General features: G+C 35.5%; 2 protein-coding genes across 2 annotated transcripts in view; both read left to right on the forward strand.

Annotated features, from left to right (window-relative positions):
* Window positions 1–242: 242 nt before the first annotated feature.
* LOC306880730 (ras-related protein Rab-12-like) lies at window positions 243–10,387 on the forward strand. Its single transcript, XM_079434464.1, has 6 exons — window positions 243–654; window positions 3,383–3,443; window positions 5,523–5,661; window positions 5,797–5,883; window positions 7,569–7,673; window positions 8,758–10,387. The coding sequence occupies exons 1-6, from the start codon at window positions 450–452 to the stop codon at window positions 8,863–8,865; spliced, it is 705 nt and encodes a 234-aa protein (XP_079290590.1). The 5' UTR covers window positions 243–449; the 3' UTR covers window positions 8,866–10,387.
* A 2,991-nt stretch (window positions 10,388–13,378) lies between these two features.
* The window catches only part of LOC306880851 (microtubule cross-linking factor 1-like), a 60,546-nt gene continuing 51,266 nt past the window's right edge, over window positions 13,379–22,658 (forward strand). Inside the window, 3 exon segments of the mRNA XM_079434639.1 lie at window positions 13,379–14,289; window positions 17,269–17,493; window positions 17,625–17,783. Coding sequence (XP_079290765.1) covers window positions 13,561–14,289; window positions 17,269–17,493; window positions 17,625–17,783 — 1,113 coding nt within the window. The 5' untranslated portion in view covers window positions 13,379–13,560.

A 22,658-nucleotide genomic window follows, 5' to 3' on the forward strand; every position in this document is an offset into this window, starting at 1 on the left:
AATATTTATTGTAGACGAAAAATGTTAAATATTAGTTTGTTTGTTTTTTATTTAGAAATAAATTAAATTAAATATTAGGCTAATTGAGATTTATTTTAATGCTTTTTAGTAAGAAGAAAACGGGAAAAAAAACTATTGAAAAGGCTATTGAAAATGTCTGCTGTTTATTTTTTACTTCTGACATATAATATTTGTAATAGATAATCTTCCAAGTGTTTAGCTCCGCTCTTCCTTTGGAACGCGTCGGAACCGGAAGTGGTGGTGACGTCACGGTCGCTCTAGTATTCCCAGCTCAGGAGAACGACTCTGACTGACTGAGGAGATTGGAAACTTTGACAAACTCTTCAGAAAAGCCGCTTTAAAGTTTAGTAAAGTTTCCCTCCGTGATGTGCGGGCGTGTTTGAAGCGGACAGGCCGTGTGGCAGATGTGGACTGGCTGTTAGTGGTGGATGGAGCCGGGGTTCGGTGTCCAGCGGAGGGCCGACGGTGGCTCGCCCGCTGTGGGAGCGTCGCAGCGCCGCAGGAAGATGCCGCCGAGAGCCGCTGATTATAAACTGCAGGTGATCATCATCGGCTCCCGTGGAGTGGGAAAGACCAGCCTGATGGAGAGATTCACGGATGATACCTTCTGCGAGGCGTGCAAGTCCACTGTAGGTAAGACAAACTGACGGAAAGAGAAAGCTGGTGAAGCTGTCAGTCTGGAGGGTCAACAGCAACAACAACAACGACTCTGTTTGTTTGTTTACTTGCATCTGTTATCTTTCTGCTTAGTTATGTATCCAGTGTGTGAATCGTAAACTATAGATAATGAGTACAGCATATAACCAACTATAACGTTACATGGATAATTATGGATAATTAATCATTTCAATATTATAATTATGTAATTATACAACGGCAGCTAGTTAGTATGGAATAGAAATGTAACTAATATGTATATGATTATCAGTGTTTACTTAGTAAACCATAGATGGTTATTAAAGATTAGATAACTAACGTTACATACTAGTTTATTATAGATGGATAATTATACTCAGTTTGGAAAGCATAGATAGTAGACTGAGATTAATTTGTAAACTATTGAAGGTAAGTAGTTGGCTATTAGATGGATATTAGTGTTTTAGAAAAGTTTCATATTGCACAGGTAGTTAACAATGGATATTTAATAACTTAATTCAATTCAGATCTCTACATAGAGTATACATGTGCAAAACTAAATTGCACAAGATCTTCCCTAAAGTGCAATAAATGCAAGGTTCGGGGGGGGGGGGGGGGGGGGGGTGGGGGGGTATACACTTCTACATTCATTCTGGACACGTTGTAACCTTAACAACCTGCTTTCAAAAGTGAATAAAAAAGATATTGTTCCAGATCCAATGATTGACAATTTTGGATTGACCTTCCTTTAGTTCATATGAAAGACAGGGTATAGGGTTCTTGCAAAGAGATTGATTCTTCAGAGGTGGAAACTTGACATTGTCCCAACATTCGATGTGTTGCTGAGTGAGCTAGCGGGCATTATTCATATTGAGAAGTTACGATTTCTTAACAATGATAAGATAGATATATTTAGGAAAATATGGAAGCCAGTATTAGATCACTTAGATAAATAATTGTACATACTAGTTTAGTATAGATTAATAATTATTTCAGGTGTGGTAGATAGTTAACTGTGATTAATTTGTAAACTATAGATGGTTTGTAATTCTTGACATTTAGATAGATATTTATTTTCAATTTAAAAAAACAATGGACAATGGTTATTTAGTAAAACATTTAGTAAAGCATAGATGGTTATTGTGTGTGTGTGTGTGTGTGTGTGTGTGTGTGTGTGTGTGACTGTGTGTGTGTGTGTGTGTGTGTGTGTGTGTATGCATGTATACACACACCCACACATGTATGTGTTTGTGTAATGTTTTTAAATGTCAAAATATATTAAAATACATTTGAAATCGTATTTCACAATATTGTGTAATTATAAATAATATCAATATATTCATTTTTGTATTTGTTTTGATGTACATAATTAGTAAACTGTGCTTAGTGAACTTGTTTTTTTTATGGATATTTTAATTTAGATTTAAGAAAAAAAACCTCAAAGTCAACATAAACAGTTGCAGTAATATAATGACCACTGTAACGGGAGAACACAACAACACCTCAGAGGTCAGAGGAGTCGGGAGTGTGTTTCCCAAAAGCATCGTTAGCTAACTATGGTCGCAGGTTCCAGTGAACTCTATTGGTAACGATGGAACTTGCGGCCATAGTTGCTTTTGGGAAACACACCCCTGGTCAGTGAGTTTTGGTCCTGACAGTGTCAATAGAAATGTTTCAGCAAGATGTTAGAAAACCACATCTGGGCCTGTGACCACGTAAATCAGAGAACATTTTCCTAATAATAATCACACCGTTGTGTTTTCATCACACTGATGCATGCAAGCAATTCAAATGATTTAAAGGAGTTTGATGTTAACATGAATGTGAGTCTGCATCTGTGTCTAAACCGTTTTCATCCCACATTCTCGTGCTTCTATAATGTAATTATAGTGCTGAGATCTGCCAAGCTTTGAATCAATCTGCATCAGTCATGTGATGAACGAACGACTCGTTTAGAAAACACACATTACAATTTTAAAACCTTTTGCTACACAATAGATAGTAGACTGGTTAGTAGTTGGCTATTAGATGGATATTAGTGTACCAAATATTACCGGTCATTCATTATCCGTTTCTTCTTAAACTGTTATGTATCTGACTGTTTGCTGTATTTGATTGTCTGTATTACTACTATGGTTTGCAACTGCAACCGCATATCCTGGACTTGGCGAATGTCTACTGTCCGTCTATGTATGTATTGATTGTTTATATTGCTTTTGTCGTTGTGAAGTGTCCTTGAGCGTGGGAAAGGCTCTATACAAACTTATTATTATTATTATAAAATCAGTAATTTTGATGCAGTGCATAAATGGTGGATCTGGACCAGCGCACATGTGAAAACTGATACGGCAAGGTTTTCACTCACTCATGACAGGCCTTCGCATTAGATTAGTTGCATGCTTACTAACCCAATATCCCAGAATAGCCTGACACACGTTCGCACAGCTGCTGCTACAACATGCCCGACCTCGAGTTTCTGCTCTGTCACACTTGTGAAAGAGCATGATCTGTGTTTTGGGTTTGGCTGTTTATGTTCATAAACATAGGAACATTTAGGCACAAAACATACTCTTCCCGTATGGGTTGCATATGGTTATATGAATGAACACATCAATTTCAATGATGTGTTTGATAGCTATGAATTTTAGAGGCACTGTAAAGCTTGAAGACGCAGTATGACTGATCTCACATCTTGTTTCTTCTCGTTTGTCTCCTTGTGTTGAAGGTGTGGATTTTAAAATCAAAACAGTGGAGCTGAGAGGAAAGAAGATCAGGTTACAGATCTGGTGAGTGGAGAGCAAGTGTTATGTCCTGATCATTGGCTCAGCCCACCATGTCACTTCCTGTGTCTCAGAAGCACATGAGATGAAGTCGCTCCGCACCAAGTCATAAATTCCAGTCCAGAGTCTCTGAGACTCACAGTCAAACATCGTTCATGTGTTGCTGCTGAAATTGAATCAGCTGTGTTTGCTTACAGTTCACTAACTTTTAACTAACGCTGTGGCATTGAGTAAACTCACTGCGAGTCATAATTTTACCATCAGAAAGCATTATCAAGGCATTACAGTACACTCGTCACTAATATTGTGACATTTAATTTGTGATTGCATGTTCGCAGCATCCCAGAATTCAACAGTGAATGTGAATATATGCATTTTAATTGTGATATCATCACTAATATCATAACACTAACTGATATGTATGTCCATGTACATCCTTTTTCACCTGCTCCTGTCAATCTTGCCGACTGCCGTTTATTCCATTCTATTCATTTTTAATCTTTCCTATTCTATTATTTTCTACAATTCTGTTGTGGTCTGGGTTTATATTCTACTCTATTCTGATCTGTTTCTTAGGAAAGTTTTTTTTTTTTTCTGACATGAGATGAAAAATAAAATATGTAATAAAAAATGCGAGATGTAAACTAAAGGTTTGCATCTCGCAATTTTTTTATTTTTTTTAATGTTTCTATTTCTGCCATGGAATAACAAAACATATATAAAAGGTGAATAAATAAATTTGGACCTTTAGTCTCAGAATTGCACATTTCTTTCTTTTTTTCTCAGAATCGCAAGAAAAAAAAGTCAGAACTGTGAGATAAAAAGTCGCAATTACCTTTTTGATATTTGTGGCGGAAACAAGCTTCCATTGTTACTTTTATTCTATTCTGATTTATTTCATTTGGCTCTGTTATATTCTATTAGATTCTACTCATTTCTCTTTTGTTTTATTTCATTTGGGCCTGATGTGTTCTATTCTGTTTGGTTCTATTCTATGGAGTTCTATTCAGATATTGTTTCATTTATTCTGTTCGGTTGCTATATTTTTTATTGGGATTTAAAAGTAATACTGCAGATGACGTATGTGGGAGACTCCTAATAATTTAAAAATATAAATTTAAGAAATGCATCTACATTTTACTTCATAATTTAGGCTGTTTAGCATAAGTTTAATTTGATGAATTTACTATTCATACCATTCACTAATAATGTGGAGCAGATGCTACTCTTTCTCATTGTGATTATGTTAAGTCATACTCATTTTTACAGACATTAGAATAGTCTATTAAATTATTAAGCTAATCATGGACAGCCCTAGTTCTTTTCTCTTCAGTTTGGTACAGTCTGTAAACTAATATTTCTCTTATTCCATACCTTTATTGTTCCGGTTGTGTCTGGTTCAGTCATTTTCCAACCAATCATAAACTAATACTAACCTCCCATCACCACTCCACCCACTTTATCATCATTATTATTATTTCCTCACCGGCTTCTCTCACACCACACTTCTGCAGATGCTTTTGAACGTCTTGTCTGTAACACATGTCCGCTCACATCCAGCTACCCAGCATCCATGGCTGTCCTTCACTGTCCGTCTTAACTGCTCATTGACATGTGACGCCTCACCGGTCCTCTTTGGGACATCATATCCTGTTTTGGAAAAATGCAGTCAGACTAGGGTGAATAAGGTACAGTAAAAATGAGGAAATGAATGTCTATCATGTGTTGTGATGTTCAAAATGAATCTTTTTCCTTTGAATCAAGATTGTTGATGAAAGACTGCTGAAATATATGAATGTTTCATGAAATTATTGGTAAAGCAAATGATCTGATCAAGTCAATAACACACCTTCCTGTTTTCATTGGGAATGATTCATTGATGCATGTTATGTTTGTCTTTGTAATCTTTTATTAAATTGAAAAAAATCGACTTTTTTTTTCAGCTGATGTCACAAACCCCTCTTACTTTTTCCATCCCTCCCTTCCCGCCGTCTGTGATTGTAGAGACACTGATAAAAGTTCAAACATATGATTTAGTCCCCACTCTGAATGTCATGCAAGTCTAATAATGTGGAATGATTGCAGGGACACAGCAGGTCAGGAGAGGTTTAACAGCATCACTTCAGCGTATTACCGCGGCGCGAAAGGCATTGTGCTGGTGTACGACATCACCAAGCAGGAAACCTTTGACGACCTGCCAAAATGGATGAAGATGATAGACAAGGTGCTCAAACAACTGAAACACCTATTAGTTATCTGTTATGCAGCAAATATCTATCTACTCATATATATATCTAATACCTATATATCCACAGCAAGAGAACGTTTTTTACTAATGTGTTGTTTTGCTTCTGTGTAGTACGCAACAGAGGATGCTGAGCTCCTATTAGTTGGGAACAAACTGGACTGTGAGTCTGATCGCGCCATCTCACAACAAGCTGAGAGGGTGAGAGCAGTCTTATTTTAGTATTGTTTATATACCATTATAATATTTATTATTTATTTATTTTTATAAACTGTAGGTGTTGTGGTATGGTTTTTGTGGTGCTGTTATGTTATTGTATAATGTGGTATGCTTTGTTTGTTGTAGATGAGGTTTCTCTTTCTCTATTTCTATTTTTAAATGTAGCCTTTCTCGGCCAGGGATCATTTGAAAAAGAGACTATAGTCTCAATATGATTTCCTTTGGTTAAATAAAGGAATAATAAAAAAATAAAAATATTAAAATATATATATGTATTATATTAATAAATACATATGAATAAATAATATATAATAAATATATAAAAAAAAAATTTTTTAGTAATTATGCCGTTTTTGAATATCTTATATAAAATGTTATATATATATATTGTGTGTGTGTGTGTGTGTGTGTGTGTGTGTGCACATATATATATATATATATATATATATATATATATATATATATATATATATATATATATATATATATATATATATATATATATATATATATATATATATATATATATATATATATTTTTTTTTTTTTTTTTTTTTTTTTTTTTTCGTTTTATTTTAGTTTTAGTAATTTTAGCACTTTAATTAAATTACTGAAAATGACTTTTAATAGTTTTAGTTAGCAGTAACAGTATTGCTATCTAATGACTTTTTGTCTATAAATAACAAATGGTTCTTCCTTTTTTAAAAATATTGCTTAATTTAATATATGTGAAGATGCCGAGTTGAAAAAAATAATAAAAACTTTTTAGAATTATTTAAATTGCATTTATTAATATGTTAAATTATTCCAGTTTTTATTTTAATTTTAGTTTAAATTTGAGTAGTTTTTTTGGTGCTTTTTTCATTTTGGTACTTCAAATAATTTATTTCAGTTAACTGCTAAGGCAACATTTCTAATATTTTCAGTTCAATTATATACTGTATATTATGCACTTATCAAAATACCTAAAGCAATCAAATATCAGACGTTGTTATTTTAATGATTTTAATAACAAAAAGAGGTATTCAAAATGTATAATAACTTATAATAAAATGTATTGATAACTTACAATCTGTAAAGGAGTGGAAAAATATGTTCAGATACATTCATTGTCATACATTCTGGATCCAGCACCTCAGAATTAGTTCAGCAAATGTTTTGTTCAGCAAATATGATGTGATGTTATTATGCTTTTTGATTATTTGCTATTAGAACTTTATTATAGCCTGAAATTACTTCAAATTCAGCTGTATAAAGCTGTCTCAGGTTTACCTTGATATTTAGTTCAGTGGAGGACAATGCTGCGTTACGAGTCTTTCAGTCCATCCAAAGCCCTGGACACAGAGACATTATTCTGCCTGAGACCTCCACAAAGAAATTCCTTGAATGCTCTGAATAATGCCTCCTCCAACCTTCCCAAACCCACTGAGACTAAAGCTAACAGGACTAGTGAAAGCACACTTTACAGGAATAGGTCACCCAGACATTGTTATTTACTTGATCTGAGTATCATAAAAGCAGTCCATACATCATGCAATACCATTAAGGAGAATAAAGAACCTCAATCAGCTGATTGCATAAGAAATGTACCAAATATTTAATTATTTGACTGTTTAACCCATTCAGAAGCACTATAACACTGAAATAAATGTCTTCATTTCTGGCAGTTTGCGTCACGGATATCAGGGATGCGTTTCTGTGAGGCCAGTGCCAAGGATAACTTTAATGTGGATGAGATATTCCTTAAACTAGTTGATGACATTTTGAGTAAGGTAAGTGGAGCTGTTTTGTTACGGTTTCAACAAATTCTTTGTTCATCAAAATGTTTATTTTGAAACATTTGATTAAAAAATAGTGAGTTTCTCAGTGTTTGAGAATGTGGCATTATCATGAGTGTTTCTGGCTCAAATTATATCATCATGATCACACCCAGTTTCTAGTGTATAATGGCCAATAATTGCCCACTTAGACAGGAAGGACCCTGCTTTACATAAGTGCAAACCTCTTTTGAAGATTTGATGAGAAAAACTTTACCAATGCAGTAATTATTTATCATTTATTTCTTAGAAGTTTTACTTTATTATGATTCCCATTAGGGCTGCATGATTTGGGGGAAAAAATTATAAAATAGTTATAAAAAAAAAAAAAAATTGCTATCATGATTTTTAGTGACATTTGTGATTATATTACAGTATGACCATGAAATAATAATAATGATATTAATAATTAATTATATTAAAGCAAATAAAATATTATATTTCACTGTAAAATAGTCAAGTATTTAAGAAAAATAATAGAATAATAATAATTACATTTTACAGTAAAAAAATGTATATATAGTATAGTTGTGCATTTTTTTATATTAAAATCTCTGCTTTATTCATATCTCCCTACTATATTCAATTTTCTGTTATTCACATCATATTTCTTGATAGTTTATTGTATTTATTATATTCTATTTTTTTATGTGTGTATTTCCTTAATTCATTATTGGCTCAGTTTGTTATGGGATGAGGAACTAATTAGAAAAAGCATTTCACCACGTCACATTACAAATGTAATATTGCAATATATTTCTTCATTTTCAAATGTAATTTTGACAGGAAACCATAGGGAGCCTAAAGCTTCTCTTTTGTTGACAACATCTAGTTTATAAGCAAGTTTGGGAAGATGGCTGGCGCTTGTTGCGTTCCCAGATTTGCAGCACGCATTTCAGGCTTATTTTGATTAATCATGCAGCCCTGATTCCCATCTCTTTTGAACAAGATCTTGCCATTTTTGTTTTCAGTGCACATCAGTCATTTATTAAAGAGTCTGTGACAACTTACAAACTGATTAAATGTTGTCTTTCCCCAGATGCCTCTTGAAGTCCCCAGTAAGGAGCTGTCCAACAGCATCCTGTCCCTTCAGCCCGAACCTGAAATCCCACCAGAGCTGCCTCCGCCTCGCATGCGCTGCTGTTGAGACTCGCTTCACACATTATTTAGAAACCCAACGCCTCCTTCCCTCTTATAAACCAACACATGCTGTTACAGACTCCTGCCACCAGGGGTGATGAGATGATGGCCTGTCATTACCAGAGAAGATGAAAGACAAAACGCTCAATATAATCCTCCCTCACAAACCATAGACTGCAGTTTAACATACCTCTAGATGCCAATAAAGAACATCCGTATAATCACTCCCAAACATAGATGAATTTATTTTTGACGGCCCATACATACACTACCTCATTTCTGGGAAGCACAGGATTGCGTTTGTCCGACGTGCGCTATCCTGATCGGAAAAGCGCTGCACACGCATTACATGCATGAAATGAGTACAAACAAATCATAACCCATCAATTCCTGTTTATATGTAGTTTACATCGTCATATATTCTCGGTAGAACTTCAATTTCTATTGGACGACGGATACTCTACCCTGGTTTTTCTCTTCTCATCACGTTTCACGGCTGATTTCTAATGTTCCCGGTCTCAAATTAGGAAGCTTCTTTCCAAATTGTTTTGGCATTAAAAGCAAAGTGGATGTACATTTCATGCCAAGCGTAATTAATTTCTGTCTGCTGTGTTTATGAGGTGGTTCGTTTGGCTTATTATTAATGGCCAGCGTGGTTGGGTTGTCTTTATGCCTTACGTTCTATAAGTGTTACTTTTTTTGAGGTGGACTTTGTGTTATCCGTTGTGTTTTGCACTACAATCCATTCGTAGCTAGCTTACGAACAGCTGAAATGCTGAATGTTAGTGAAGGACCTGTGTACAGGAGATTAACCTTATCATTTAGCAGGAGAGTTTTGTTGCTTCCTAGTCTTTTTTCGGTGTCATTTAACTTCAGTAGAATAAAGGAAGGTTAATAATTGGGTGTCACATTCGCTGGATCTGGATTGCAGAACTGAAATGCTCTCGGCGAAAGGGCTTTTTCTACATGGAGAGCAGAATGAGAGTAAAAAGGTACATTGGTTTTGATACTCGGACGGAAGAATAAGTGCACTTGTTCCTAACACTCTTCAGTTAACATCACTATTGCTTCTGCGTTCCTGGAAAACCACGGACTCCACTGGATTTACAGTGAATTGAACCATTTGCATGCGTTAGATCAAGGACTGTAAGAATGAAATAGTTGTGTTATATAGTAAAATATAACAGGTGTTTGATGGGAATGGCTGTTTCAGCTGAATGAGTCATGCAGTAGCAACAGGTTTTTGTGTGAGTTTATGGGAATATGATGCATTTTTCATAAAAAACAGTCCTTAAATATAGAGGACTGACAGTGTTACTGTGCGTCTGTAAAGACATCTACAAAAAAAATAAAAAATTATTATTGGGAGAATTTCATGAAAACATGTTGAGGTCGTTTTTGACCACAAAATCATAAGTAAAATATTGCTTAAAGAAATTGGGTTTGTTTCCCATTATTTCTATAGCAATTAAGCACTCCTTCCCCGCTCCAATTGGTGTAATTTTTTTTTTAATAAATAAATCTAATGCATAATTTTCTCTCTCATTACAGTGACATGGGTGGAAATATGCTTAATTTTCATGAAAATAAATTCATAATCCAAAAAATAGACTTTGGTATCTTATATATATATATATATATATATATATATATATAAAATATAAATTTTCTTCTTTTTTTTTTAACTCTTGAGGTTCAATATTTTGGACAGGTTTAATGAGATTCAGCGTATGTCAAATAATAGAAAGATGATTTACGTGTGTAGTGGCGGTGTGTTTACGTCGTTTTTTAATGCATTAATATTCTCGTCCGAAACCAGTGTAGTATTAAATAACCAATCTTGTGTCTGTTTTTTGAGGGACTAATGTTTTAGTGTGGCTGAGGTGAAAACAGCTTCTTCTTTTTTTAATTCTAATAACTCAGTTTAACTCTGTTTTATTTTCAGATTTAACTTCTTTGAACTGTGTGTCCTTTGAAATCTTATAACCGACCTAAACCTGTTGTTTATGTGTTAACAGTGTTAGGGAAAGTGTACTAACCTTAAAAAGTTGATGTTTGCAGGCTTGTGTCATATTGTAACCTTGTAAGATACTCTTAATGATCCCCCAATCTTTTTCACCAAGTGCTTTTTACTTTCTTTTTCTGATTGGCAAATGTTTCATTTATTTTGGATGGTCGTTAAATTTCTTCTGAACCTGGAATCAGATTTTACTAAACTATAAACATTAGTGCTGTCAAATGATTAATCGCATCCAAAATAAAAGTTTTTGTTTATGGAATATATGTGTGTGAATTGTGTATATTTATTATGTACATATAAATACACACACAGGATATGTTTAGAAAATATTTACATGTATATATTTATATTTGTATAATTTATATTATATATATATAAATATATTTAATATATAAACATAACATATTTTTCTTAAATATATACATGCATGTGTATTTATATATACATAATAAATATAAACAGTACACACACATATATTATGTTAACAACAACTTTTATTTTGGATGCGATTAATGACAGCACTAATAAACATTTTTTGTTTTGTTTTTTCTTTTTTATTATTATTTCTCTATTTTATTTACAGAAAAACGCCCCAATAATATTTCCATTTGTTGTGTGTTTGAAAACATTTTCTCAAACCTTTGGCCTTTTTTTAATATTTTATTTAGTTTGAAGCTTAGTAAGTCTGACATGTTCTTCAGAAAGACTGTCCAATGACGCATCAGCTGTCTTGAAAGAGTTAAACCCAACATGCTCTTTAATCTTGCTAGAGTTTCTTTGATCTAGTAGCAATACATGTTGCCTTTATGAACCTTCATTTTGTACAGAATAGCCTTAGTCTTGGTTTAGTCTCTCAGCCAAACACAGTATTTACTACATGACCAAAAAACATGAAACGATCCTCGTTACACTGCAAAACAGAAGAGTACTTTGTACGAATAATAAGTTGATATTAGTTATTTGAAACACTTTGGCATGTTTAAGCAGTTTTGTGGTGTTTATAACTTGTGGCATTCTTAAACTAATGAAGTGCAAATAAAGATATATATTTATTACACAATTGTGTGTAACCATTCTGATGCTTTTCATCCTCTTTACGCATGCTTAACTTACACAATTATATTCTATCTATTATTATATTGCGAAATGTAGTGTGTGTGATCAGTGTTTTGATTTCACTTTTATGTTCAGAATTGTACTGCCTCCTTTTCACAGTATGATGGCGCTGTTGGATAAACAAACTAATTGTAAATCTTTTGCCAGTGTTAATTTAATGTTATTTATACACTCACTGGTTTATTAGGTACACCTTGCTAGTACCGGGTTGGACCCCCTTTTGCCTTAATTCTTCGTGGCATAGATTCAACAAGGTGATGGAAACATTCCTCAGAGATTTTGGTCCATATTGACATGATAGCATCACGCAGTTGCTGCAGATTTGTCGGCTGCACATCCATGATGCGAATCTCCCGTTCCACCACATCCCAAAGGTGCTCTATTGGATTGAGATCTGGTGACTGTGGAGGCCATTTGAGTAAAGTGAACTCATTGTCATGTTCAAGAAACCAGTCTGAGATGATTTGAACTTTGTGACATGGTGCATTATCCTGCTGGAAGTAGCCTCAGAAGATGGGTGCACTGTAGTCATAAAGGGATGGACATGGTCAGCAACAATACTCTGGTAGGCTGTGGTGTTTAAACGATGCTCAATTGGTACTAAGGGGCCCAAAGTGTGCCAAGAAAATATCCCCCACATCATTACACCACCACCACCAGCCTGAACCGTTGAGACAAAGCAGGATGGCAGATGTTCTTTAGGCAAAATTCTGACTCTACCATCTGAATGTTGCAGCAGAAATCGAGACTCATCAGACCAGGCAACGTTTTTCCAATCTTCTATTGTTCAATTTTGGTGAGCCTAGTTTACATAAATGTATTTTATAGTTTTTATTCTTTTTATTAAACTAAAATGAGAAATGCTGCCTTGGCAATAGCCTAGCTGAAATAAGTTTTTTTCAAATTTAAAGTTTCGAGTTTTTTAATGGTTAAAAATATCCCTTGTTTATTTGTCAAGGTAACATTTCATACTTTTTGTAATATATTTATATATATTCTATCTGGCATATTTTATCTGATAGCACCATTAGAAAAACGGTGTTGTTCAGTAATATTGTTAAAGACTCCCCCGGTTTTAGTTTTAATTATTTTATTTTCATTACACATGTCCAAAGGTAAAACATTGTTTCTCTCCCTGTGTGTCTGTAGTAGTAACGCGTGTGTGCGCGCGCCTCTCGTTACGTCTCCACGCGTACGCACGCGTGCCTGACTTGTACAGGAGCGCGAGGAGGGGTGTGTTCGGTATTTGTGTGTGAAAAACAAGCGCATGCGCTCCACTAGACCCTAGACGCGGACGGGGAGCGTCAGACCGCAGCGGCTGCAGATTATTCCTGTCAGTCGCGGGGGGGAGACGCGGCCAGGAGGCGGAGAGGACAGCAGGGAGAGATGGGAGTACCGTAATCCCGGGGGGAGGGATGGACGGACGGACGGATTGATTCAACGCACTGAAGCTCGGATATTCTCACTGGACACCGCATCATCCACCGTATTCCGTTCGGAAGCGACGCGGCGATGGTCGAGGGCGAGTGAATCTGAAGTGATGAGATCCGTCTGTCAGGTTGTATAATGGAGAGCTCCAATGGCTCCGACACCAAACCGCAGAGCCCTCATCCTCATCCTCAGGTGGAGAAGAAGAGGTTAAACCGCGCGCCGTCCCCTGCCAGACCCGTCCTGAAGGATGTCCACTCGCGAACGGCCAAACCGAGCGTGCCAAAATCCCCCAAATTCAACAAGCAGCACGCGTCCGCCGCGCCGGTGACGCCTCAGAGCCGCGTTCCGAGACGCACCGTCCCGAGCGCGAAGGACAAAACCGCATCAGCACCTGCAAAAAGCAACATCAAGCCCTCAGCGACAAAAAAGGCTGTTAAGGTCACTCAGCATGCAGCATCCGAACCGAAACCGGCCTGCAAAGCGGTGGATACCGGCGCTCCGCAGATCGCCAAGAGCAAGGCACGGCTGGCCCCGATACGCGTCCCCACCGGACGCGGCGTCTGTCAGACGGACAGCAGCTCGGATTTGTCCGACTGTCCCTCCGAGCCGCTGTCCGACGAGCAGAGACTCATTCAGGCCGCCAGTAGCGACGCGGAGTCGGGCAGCGGATCCTGTTCGAGCGAGCAGGCGGCCGTGGTTCGGGTTCGGATCTCAGGGGCGGGAGCTGCACCTGTGCCCGGTGCGCACGCAGACAAATGCAAAGCCGAGAAGGACGCACAATTCAAACCGAAGGGCAAGGAAATGGCCCAGGAGGAGCTGCTGAGGGAAATCGAAGACCTTCGATCGGAAAATGACTACCTCAAGGTGAGCCGACGCACAGAAATGTATGCTATGGTTGCCTACTACCACGATATTCTTAAAAGTAACTTGGAGTACGGTGGAAAATTGTTCTTGAATGTTCAGTATTATCAGCATGAAGCTGCAATTAAGGCGATGCTTTAAACTTTAAAGTACTGTGGTAGTACCATGGTGCAGTGGGGAGCTTTGATTTATACTACAGCCTACTATGAATTATTTTTTTTATTTACATTTTTAAAATGTTGTTTATTGTGTGTGTGTGTGTGTGTGTGTGTGTGTACATAAAAATATAAAATGAAATAAATAAATCTATAAATTATACATTTATATCAATATATTGAATTTTTTTATTACAAAAAATAAATGTATATACATGTATGTAATCTGATATTTAAAGTATTTTCCTGTCTATATAAAATGTTTTAAAAATATTTTTTTATATTTATTTATAAAATTCTATTTTCTATTCTAAATATAATAAAATATAAATAATGTAATATAAAAGTAGATTTTACTCTTTTTTTAATTATTTTTTTAGTTGTTATTTCTATTTGTAATTAATGTCTGATGTTTGTCTGAAGGATTATGGGTTGAGCTGCTGCTATGAATCCGTTTGAGAGTGTTATTTGTTTTTGCACTTGGTGACCCTCTTTATGTTCTTGCACATGTATTAAATTCATCCTATTCATTTACTCTGTCCATTCAGTACTGCAGCATTTGTTCATTAAAGCATCTGCTTAGTCCTTTGACAGACATGTTTGCCAGAGTAAATCAATACATAAAAGTAACATGGCACATGTTTTGGCCCTTGAAGGGTCTTATAAACATGATACAACATCTTTTACAAGTGGAACTGCTATTAACTGTCAATGTCATTATAACTAAGGTACTCCAAGATACTTAAAAAAATGTCATGGTACTGTGAGGAGAGCAAGATCTAGATCCATAAATCTGCACTTGAACTGATTTTAGGTCACATCAGTCCACAGAGTAAAGATGAAACCAGCGTGCATCAGAAAGACCCTCAAACTCCCGCAGGAAACGCATCACAGTCCTTGCTCTCAGTGTGATGGGTAGATGAAGGCAGACCTAATTAGCATAATTCCATAAATGATTTATCTTATTTGTCAGATGTGCGGTGCTCGGCTGCTGTCTCAAACAGGATTATCATAAGTTTATCTCTGAAGACGTCATGTTAATCTGCTTTAGTAGCTGTGCGTGTAATGGCCACGTCCCTCCTGACCCGGGCCAGACTGTGTGTTTGGAGCCTCCCTAAAGCAGATGTGCACAGCGTCTGTGTGCTTATCGCTCTCATTTCTCTCTCTTTCTGTCTATCAGCAGCATGTATGCTTCAATATTTAAACAAATAAACAGTAATAGGTCCACGTTATAGTGCTATAGTATGACATTAATCATTTAGTTCACCATAACTCATGTTTGACAGGAACATCCATACGGCTGCTGTCACATGACTTTGTCTCCAACATCATACAGTGAAGGTCATTGTGTTTGGGCTGTTTGTCGCTGTCTTTGTTTGTCTGTCTTTCCTTGCCTTTCTGTCGTTCTTCCTCGACCTTGTTTGCACTGAATGCGCTGAGGCATTGTGCAGTATTTACTGGGAAATGAGGCGTCTCAAATGACAGTCATTCATTAGAGCTCAGGACGGGGGTTTCGCTGATGACTACGGTTTCTTTACCTGCAGTCTTATTTGTTTTTGTCATTTTTGAAGGGTCTTATTTTTTATTTTAGCAGGGAGGTTGTGTTGTCATTTCAGACTGTGATTTCAGTTCATGCACATCGCAAAATTAGATCAATTTAATTAGAATCCTGAATGAGTATTTGTATTCTGTTTCTATTTTCATTCCTACTGTAATTCTGATTCTCATTCTAGTTCCAATCCTGATTCTTATTGTGTTTCTATTGTCATTCTCATTCTGGCTTTTTTATTTTAATTCTGATTTTAGATTTTACAAGTAAATGTTACAAAATTTCATTTGACTTTACAAGTAAATTTACAGGTTTCTGAGCACAAATGTATTTAATGTGATTCAGAGTTTTAACGTGACTCATTCTGATTCTTATTCAAATGATGGTTTTCATTGTAGTTCTAAATTATTATTCTCCTTCTGTTTCTAATGCTGATTCTACTTCATGTTCATTCTAATCTTTATTCTAGTTCTGTTTCCAATTCTCTTTCTGTTTCTAATCCTGACCCTGAATCCTGATTCAGATTTTTTTTTTCTGATTCTAATCCTAATTCTTATTCTCATTCTATTTCTAATATTCATTTTCATTCTAATTACGATTCTCATGGTTTCCGTTCTTATTTTTATTCTGATATTCAATTTTATTCTGACTCTCATTCTGATTCTGCTTTTCATTCTAATACTTATGATTTTAATCCTACAAAAAGTTTATTTCATAATCAGATCCATATTAACTAGACCCCTGAATGAGTATGATTCTGAATTTTAGTCTGATTTCTTGTACTCATTCTAATCCAAATTTTGATTTTCATTCTAGTTTGGGTTCCAGATTTGTTTCTGTTTCTAATCCAGTTTCTGATTCTCATTTTCATTCTGTTTCTAATCCTAATACTTATTCTCATTCTGATGTTCATTTTGGCATGTCTGATTATTCAGATTGTGCTATTCATTCTGACTTTCATTCTGATTTTTAATCTGATTTTAATCCTGCAGAAAGTAAATTAATTTCATAATCAGATCCAATTTAATCAGATTCCTGAATGAGTATGATTCAGAATTTTATCCTGATTTTAGTCTTGATTCTCATTCTAATCCAGATCATGATTTTTATTCTAGTTCTGGTTTCACTCTGATTCTGTTTCTGTTTCTAAGCCTGATTCTTATGTTCATTCTAATTCTGATTTCAATTCTAGTTCTGGTTCCAATTCCTATTCTCGTTCTCTTTCGGTTTCTATCCGGATTCTCTTTCTGATTCTAATCCTGATTCGGCTTTCTTTAGGATGAAGTGGACGAGTTGCGAGCAGAGATGGAGGAGATCAGGGACAGTTACCTGGAGGAGGAGGTGTACCAGCTCCAGGAACTGCGCAGGGAGCTGGACCGCTCCAACAAGAACTGCCGGATCCTTCAGTACCGCCTGCGCAAGACCGAACAGAAGAGCCTGCGTGTAGCTCAGACTGGACACGTTGACGGAGATCTTCTGCGCGGTCTGGAGCAGGACCTCAAGGTGCTTTTTTTTTTAGAGCCAATGTGTTAAATATTCGTTTTGATATCTAAGATCTCAATTTATCATTGGTTAAATTTTCTAACTAATGAGAGATGAAAACAAGGTAATAAAACACATCCTTCTGTCCACAGGTGGCCAAAGATGTATCCGTGCGTCTGCACAATGAACTGGAGACAGTGGAAGACAAGCGCACACGGGCGGAGGATGAAAACGAGCAGCTCAGGCAAAAGCTCATTGAGGTGGAGATCTCCAAACAGGCCCTGCAGAACGAGCTCGAGAGAGCCAAAGAGGTACAACACGCTTCAGTATTAGATATTAGATACCTGCAAGGCCGTAACCATGTCTTGAACATTGGGGGGGGACCAATTTTATATATATGCATGCTTTAATTGACGCACGCACACACATTATTACTTGCACACAGAAACTTGTCAACACTACCTCACGACTTTTACTGTAATAAAATAGTTTCCATACTGAATCACTACATTATATTTCTCAGCAACAACGTGTTTTTGAAGTAGGGCTAAATTCACAGTTTCATTGTTTGTAGGGACAGACAAACAGTTGCAGATACTTAACACACGCAGATTTCATCTCTCTCTCTCTCTCTCTCTCTCTCTCTCAAAATGGACATATTTGAGTAGTTTGCTTCACTGAATATAACCGTCGGTCATTTAACATTTCTTTCATAAAATAGTTGACTAAACATTAAATGATTTGCAGCTTCATCTTACCTCGCTCTCTTACAATGTTTTCAATCTCCGCGGCGAGCTCAGCATCTGTGAACGCTAAACCCCACCTACTTTGATTTGATTGGTCAGTTCAAATATTTTGACATTTGACAAGCGCTGTTAACCCGCTGAGGCTGAGAAAATGTTGCTTTTAAAGCTTTTTTGCCATCCTAACGAGCGCTGCGTAATGGAGGACAGCAGATCAGTGCAAGAATTTCAAATATTGGGGGGGACATTTGGCAATTTCTAATTATTGGGGGGGGACTTGTCCCCCTCAGTGTGTAGGGTGGTTACGGCCCTGCTGTGGATAGTGCACACTTTTATTCACTGGATCACAGAGGGCAGATTTTTTATAAGAGGAGATGTTTAAAAGCATATTAGTGAAGTAGTCTGGTGATTGTGCATCTTTTTATTCACGTATACTGTTCATTGTTAAGTACAGAGAGATTTGGTTGCAGTCTTTACAGTTAAAGGAATATTCTGGGTTGTTTACTTAAAGCTTAACTTATGTGGACAGACTTTTAACTGATTACTACATACAAGAATTTCTTTAGTTTGTAAAAACTAGCACTAAATGCATTTACAATAAAGTACTTGCAAATGAAATCCTGAAGCAGCTCAGATTTTTTTTTTATCAAAAAATGTGAAGCTTGTTTTTGTTAATGCAGCTTTAAAAATTTGTTTATGCATTATGACTCCTAAAATATGTTTGCATTTATGAATTAGTGTGATAGATATTTTGGTCATCTTTATAATAAGATCCCATTAATATTTGTTAATGCATTAAGCAATGAGCAATAAGGTAAATACGGGTAAATTGGGACACTTTTTGCAATTGAGATGATTGGATAATATCACCCAGTTATCCTGAATCAACCCCCCTTTTGTTACAGTATTTATTAATATTGTTTTTTTATTTTAGTTAAAATTGTTAGTTCATGTTTGGTCCTTTAAATAACTTTTGATTTTAATAATGTGTTAGTAAATGTTGAAATTAACATTAAGATTAATAAACACTTTAGAAGTGATTTAATTTTTAATTCATATTAACTAATGTAGTTAATGATAACAAATGAAACCATATTGTGAAGTGTTACTGACATATTGATTGGTTATTTGTATTGCAGACAAGTGCAGTACTGCTTGTTTTCATCAAATGATAAATCATTTTCTGTGGTAACCGACCGCATTATTAGGCGTAAGTTGTAAATAACCCAGAATATTACTTGAAGGCAGTTAAAACAAACCTGGAAATGATTCACAGACTGTAGAAATGCAGCGATGTAAATCTCGCTGTATCACCTTTATTGAATAAGGCAGTTAAACCCGGGCGGCCCGAGGGTTGGACTTCCACCTACTGTTAGCGTACTGTGAATTGCTTTGAAGTATGGATGAATACATTAACTTTGAAGCCTGCTGTCCTGTGCATTAATGCATGCGAGGCCGTAGCGGCTGTGCTGCGTCTGTAATCAGATGCTGAGGAGTTACTCTGGAGTTGGTCAGGTTAATCTGAAACTAATCTGGAAAGACTGAATCATGGGTAGAGCCGTCTGTACATGCAGATGAATGCTGCTACAGTGTGGAGGAGAGTAAATGTGGATGTGATGTACATGTCAGCATATTAGAATGATTTCTGAAGGATCATGTGACACTGAAGACTAGAGTAATGATGCTGAAAATTCAGATTTGCATCACTGGAATAAATTACATTTTAAAATATATTCACACAGAGAAAAGCTATTTTAAATTGTAATAATATTTCTTAATTTGACTGTATTTTTGATCAAATAAATGCAGAATTGGTGAGCATTTATTTTTGCCTATTTATCTATATCGCCTATTTTGCGTAGTGTTTTTCAGATTTTAGAGCCCCTTGACAAATATGTATATGCGTACGTTATACTCTTGTTATTGCAGTAACAGCAGAGGATCACAACAATGAATCATTGCACTGGTATCCCAGAATACCCTCTGATTCTCTGAGATCTGCTGCATCTTCTTAAAGGAACAGTTCATCTGAAAATGTACATTCTGTCATTGTTTATTCTCCCTCATGTCGTTTGAAATCAGTATGGCTTTCTTTCCTTCCTCTGGAACAGAAAATTCACGCGGCTTATTTGAGCAGACTTGCATGTAGAGTTTCGGTGTTCGTTTTTGGGTGAACTGTTCCTTTAAAAACAGATCAGTCAGCCTTTATGGTGTAAATTAATTTTTGTTTTATTTTTGTATTAATATTCATCATGTATTTTGGAAAGGTAAACACACACAAGGGCAGATATAATGAGTGTGAAGGAGAGAAAGCCATGAAATGAGTATATTCGCGCTTTGTGAGCTATAGCGCGTCTCTCTGGAGGTTTGCCCCAGAAAATGTCTAGCTCCACTTTTTCAGTGTTCATCACACTATACCCTTCATTTTCCCATGCCTCCCTTCGCCCCACACACAACAGATGTGGTTGAAATGGAGAGTCACGCAGTTTCTTGCACACTGCCATGTTTAATTAACTATACACGCTTTTCCATCTGATATCATGCCTTTAGTTTAAAGGGAATGCCAACCTTGACTCGACATTCACGGCTTTGATATTAAAATTGTTCAAATATTAAAGATGAAATCAAAACTGGCCCTACACATTCCTGGTCTTAATGTGAACAATTTATTGGTGCACAATATTCTTTAGAAAGCATGTTTGTTTAAATCGTTTCTCATTGTATATGTCTTTAAATTTCGAAATGCTGGATGGTACAAGTTTTTTTATTTGGTTTCATGTTGACTAAAGACTTAATATATTAAAACCATATTATTTATTTATTTATTTATTAAAAGGTAAAGCAAAATACCAAAACACACATATATACATGCTTAAATATATATAAAATAATTAAAGTATATTTAAATACATTTAAATACTAAATACATTTAAAATAATTAAAAATATATATTAAAGAATAAATAAATAAAAATATAATAAATGAATGAATGAAAGGAAAGGGAAAAAATGAATTCGAACAACCAATTATTTGACATTAGGTTTCATTTGACTTTTTTTTTGAATATCCAAAGAATCAAATAGCAACTCAAGAACAGTGAATACAATATAAAATGGCTCTTGATCAGTGAGATCTTTTGTACCTGCATGTGTGGCAGAGGTTTGGACTCTCGATCACACGCTAAATAGAATGGAATGTGGTTAAGCTGGGCAGACAGGATGCTGTTTCCACTAAATCAGTATCTAAATACTGATCTGGCTATGAAAGAGCCATTCTAAACTAAAAATACAGCGTTCAATGTCATCTGAGTTCAGGACGGTGCAACTCTTAGATTTCAAGATTCTCAAAGCACATAGTTTCCACACGTCTATGCTTTATAATATAATGCTGCCCTGTTTGGTGCATTTGATTTACAGTATTTACCTTTTACAGGGTTTGAGACACATTGATCTATTTCTTGTGGTCTTGTTTAAAATACTGTCGATATCAATAGTGGCTTGAACTGCTGTGTTTGCGGTTTCTTGGGTGACATTTTGCCTTGAGTTTGTCTGCTTTTCTTGTTCTTATTAGTGTCATTGGTGCTTTGTTTTATACTGAACCTTCAATATTCATATTCATGGTCAAGATTATGCATTTTGTAAACATTAAATGTGAGTAAAATACGATTTTGGCAAGTGAGTAAAGCTATTGATCATATTTAGGAATTGTACAGTTGATAAATAAGCAATAAGATGCTTATAGCTGAAATAAGAAAATGATATTTTGCATTAAGGAAACTGGGCTTGTTTTTAAAAAAAATTAGGTGTTGACATTGTGGCATTATTTTCATAACAATCAAACACATTTTTCCACCCAGATTTGCATAAATGTAAGGTGTTTGGATGTGTCACAGTTTTTTTTCTGAGAATAATTTCCATAATTTTTCAAAGATTTATAAAAACTATTGTATTACACTATTGTTTCCCCGATATATTTCACTATAAATTAAAAGCAGTAGTATATATATAAAATTTAGAATATGATTACATAGAAAATTAAGTATAATATAAAAAATATTTTACAAAATATAAACAAATATATTTAATATTTTTGTATTATTATTTTGCATTTGGGTATTGAGAATTTTGGGGTAAATGTGTAAAAACTAATTTAATGGTCATAGAAATGTGCTTCTTTTTCATTAATATAATATAATATAAACAAAAAAATCCCATTAAATATTTTTTTTTCATTGCAATAAAATATTTAAATTCACTTATTTAAATGTTTCGGATGCTTTTTGTATAAAAATGTTCTGTGTGTGCTATCGCTGGTGTCCAGGCTGTTTGCTGTCAGCTCTGATTCCTGCAGTGGGATTGGACCAGACCCGGACCAGAATTAATCCAACTGAGCTGCCTGTTATGAAACCTCCTGGCAGATTCCTGCCTCACAGGGGAGGAGAGG

Source organism: Barbus barbus (assembly GCF_936440315.1).
Source record: "Barbus barbus genome assembly, chromosome: 15".
NCBI lineage: Eukaryota > Metazoa > Chordata > Actinopteri > Cypriniformes > Cyprinidae > Barbus > Barbus barbus.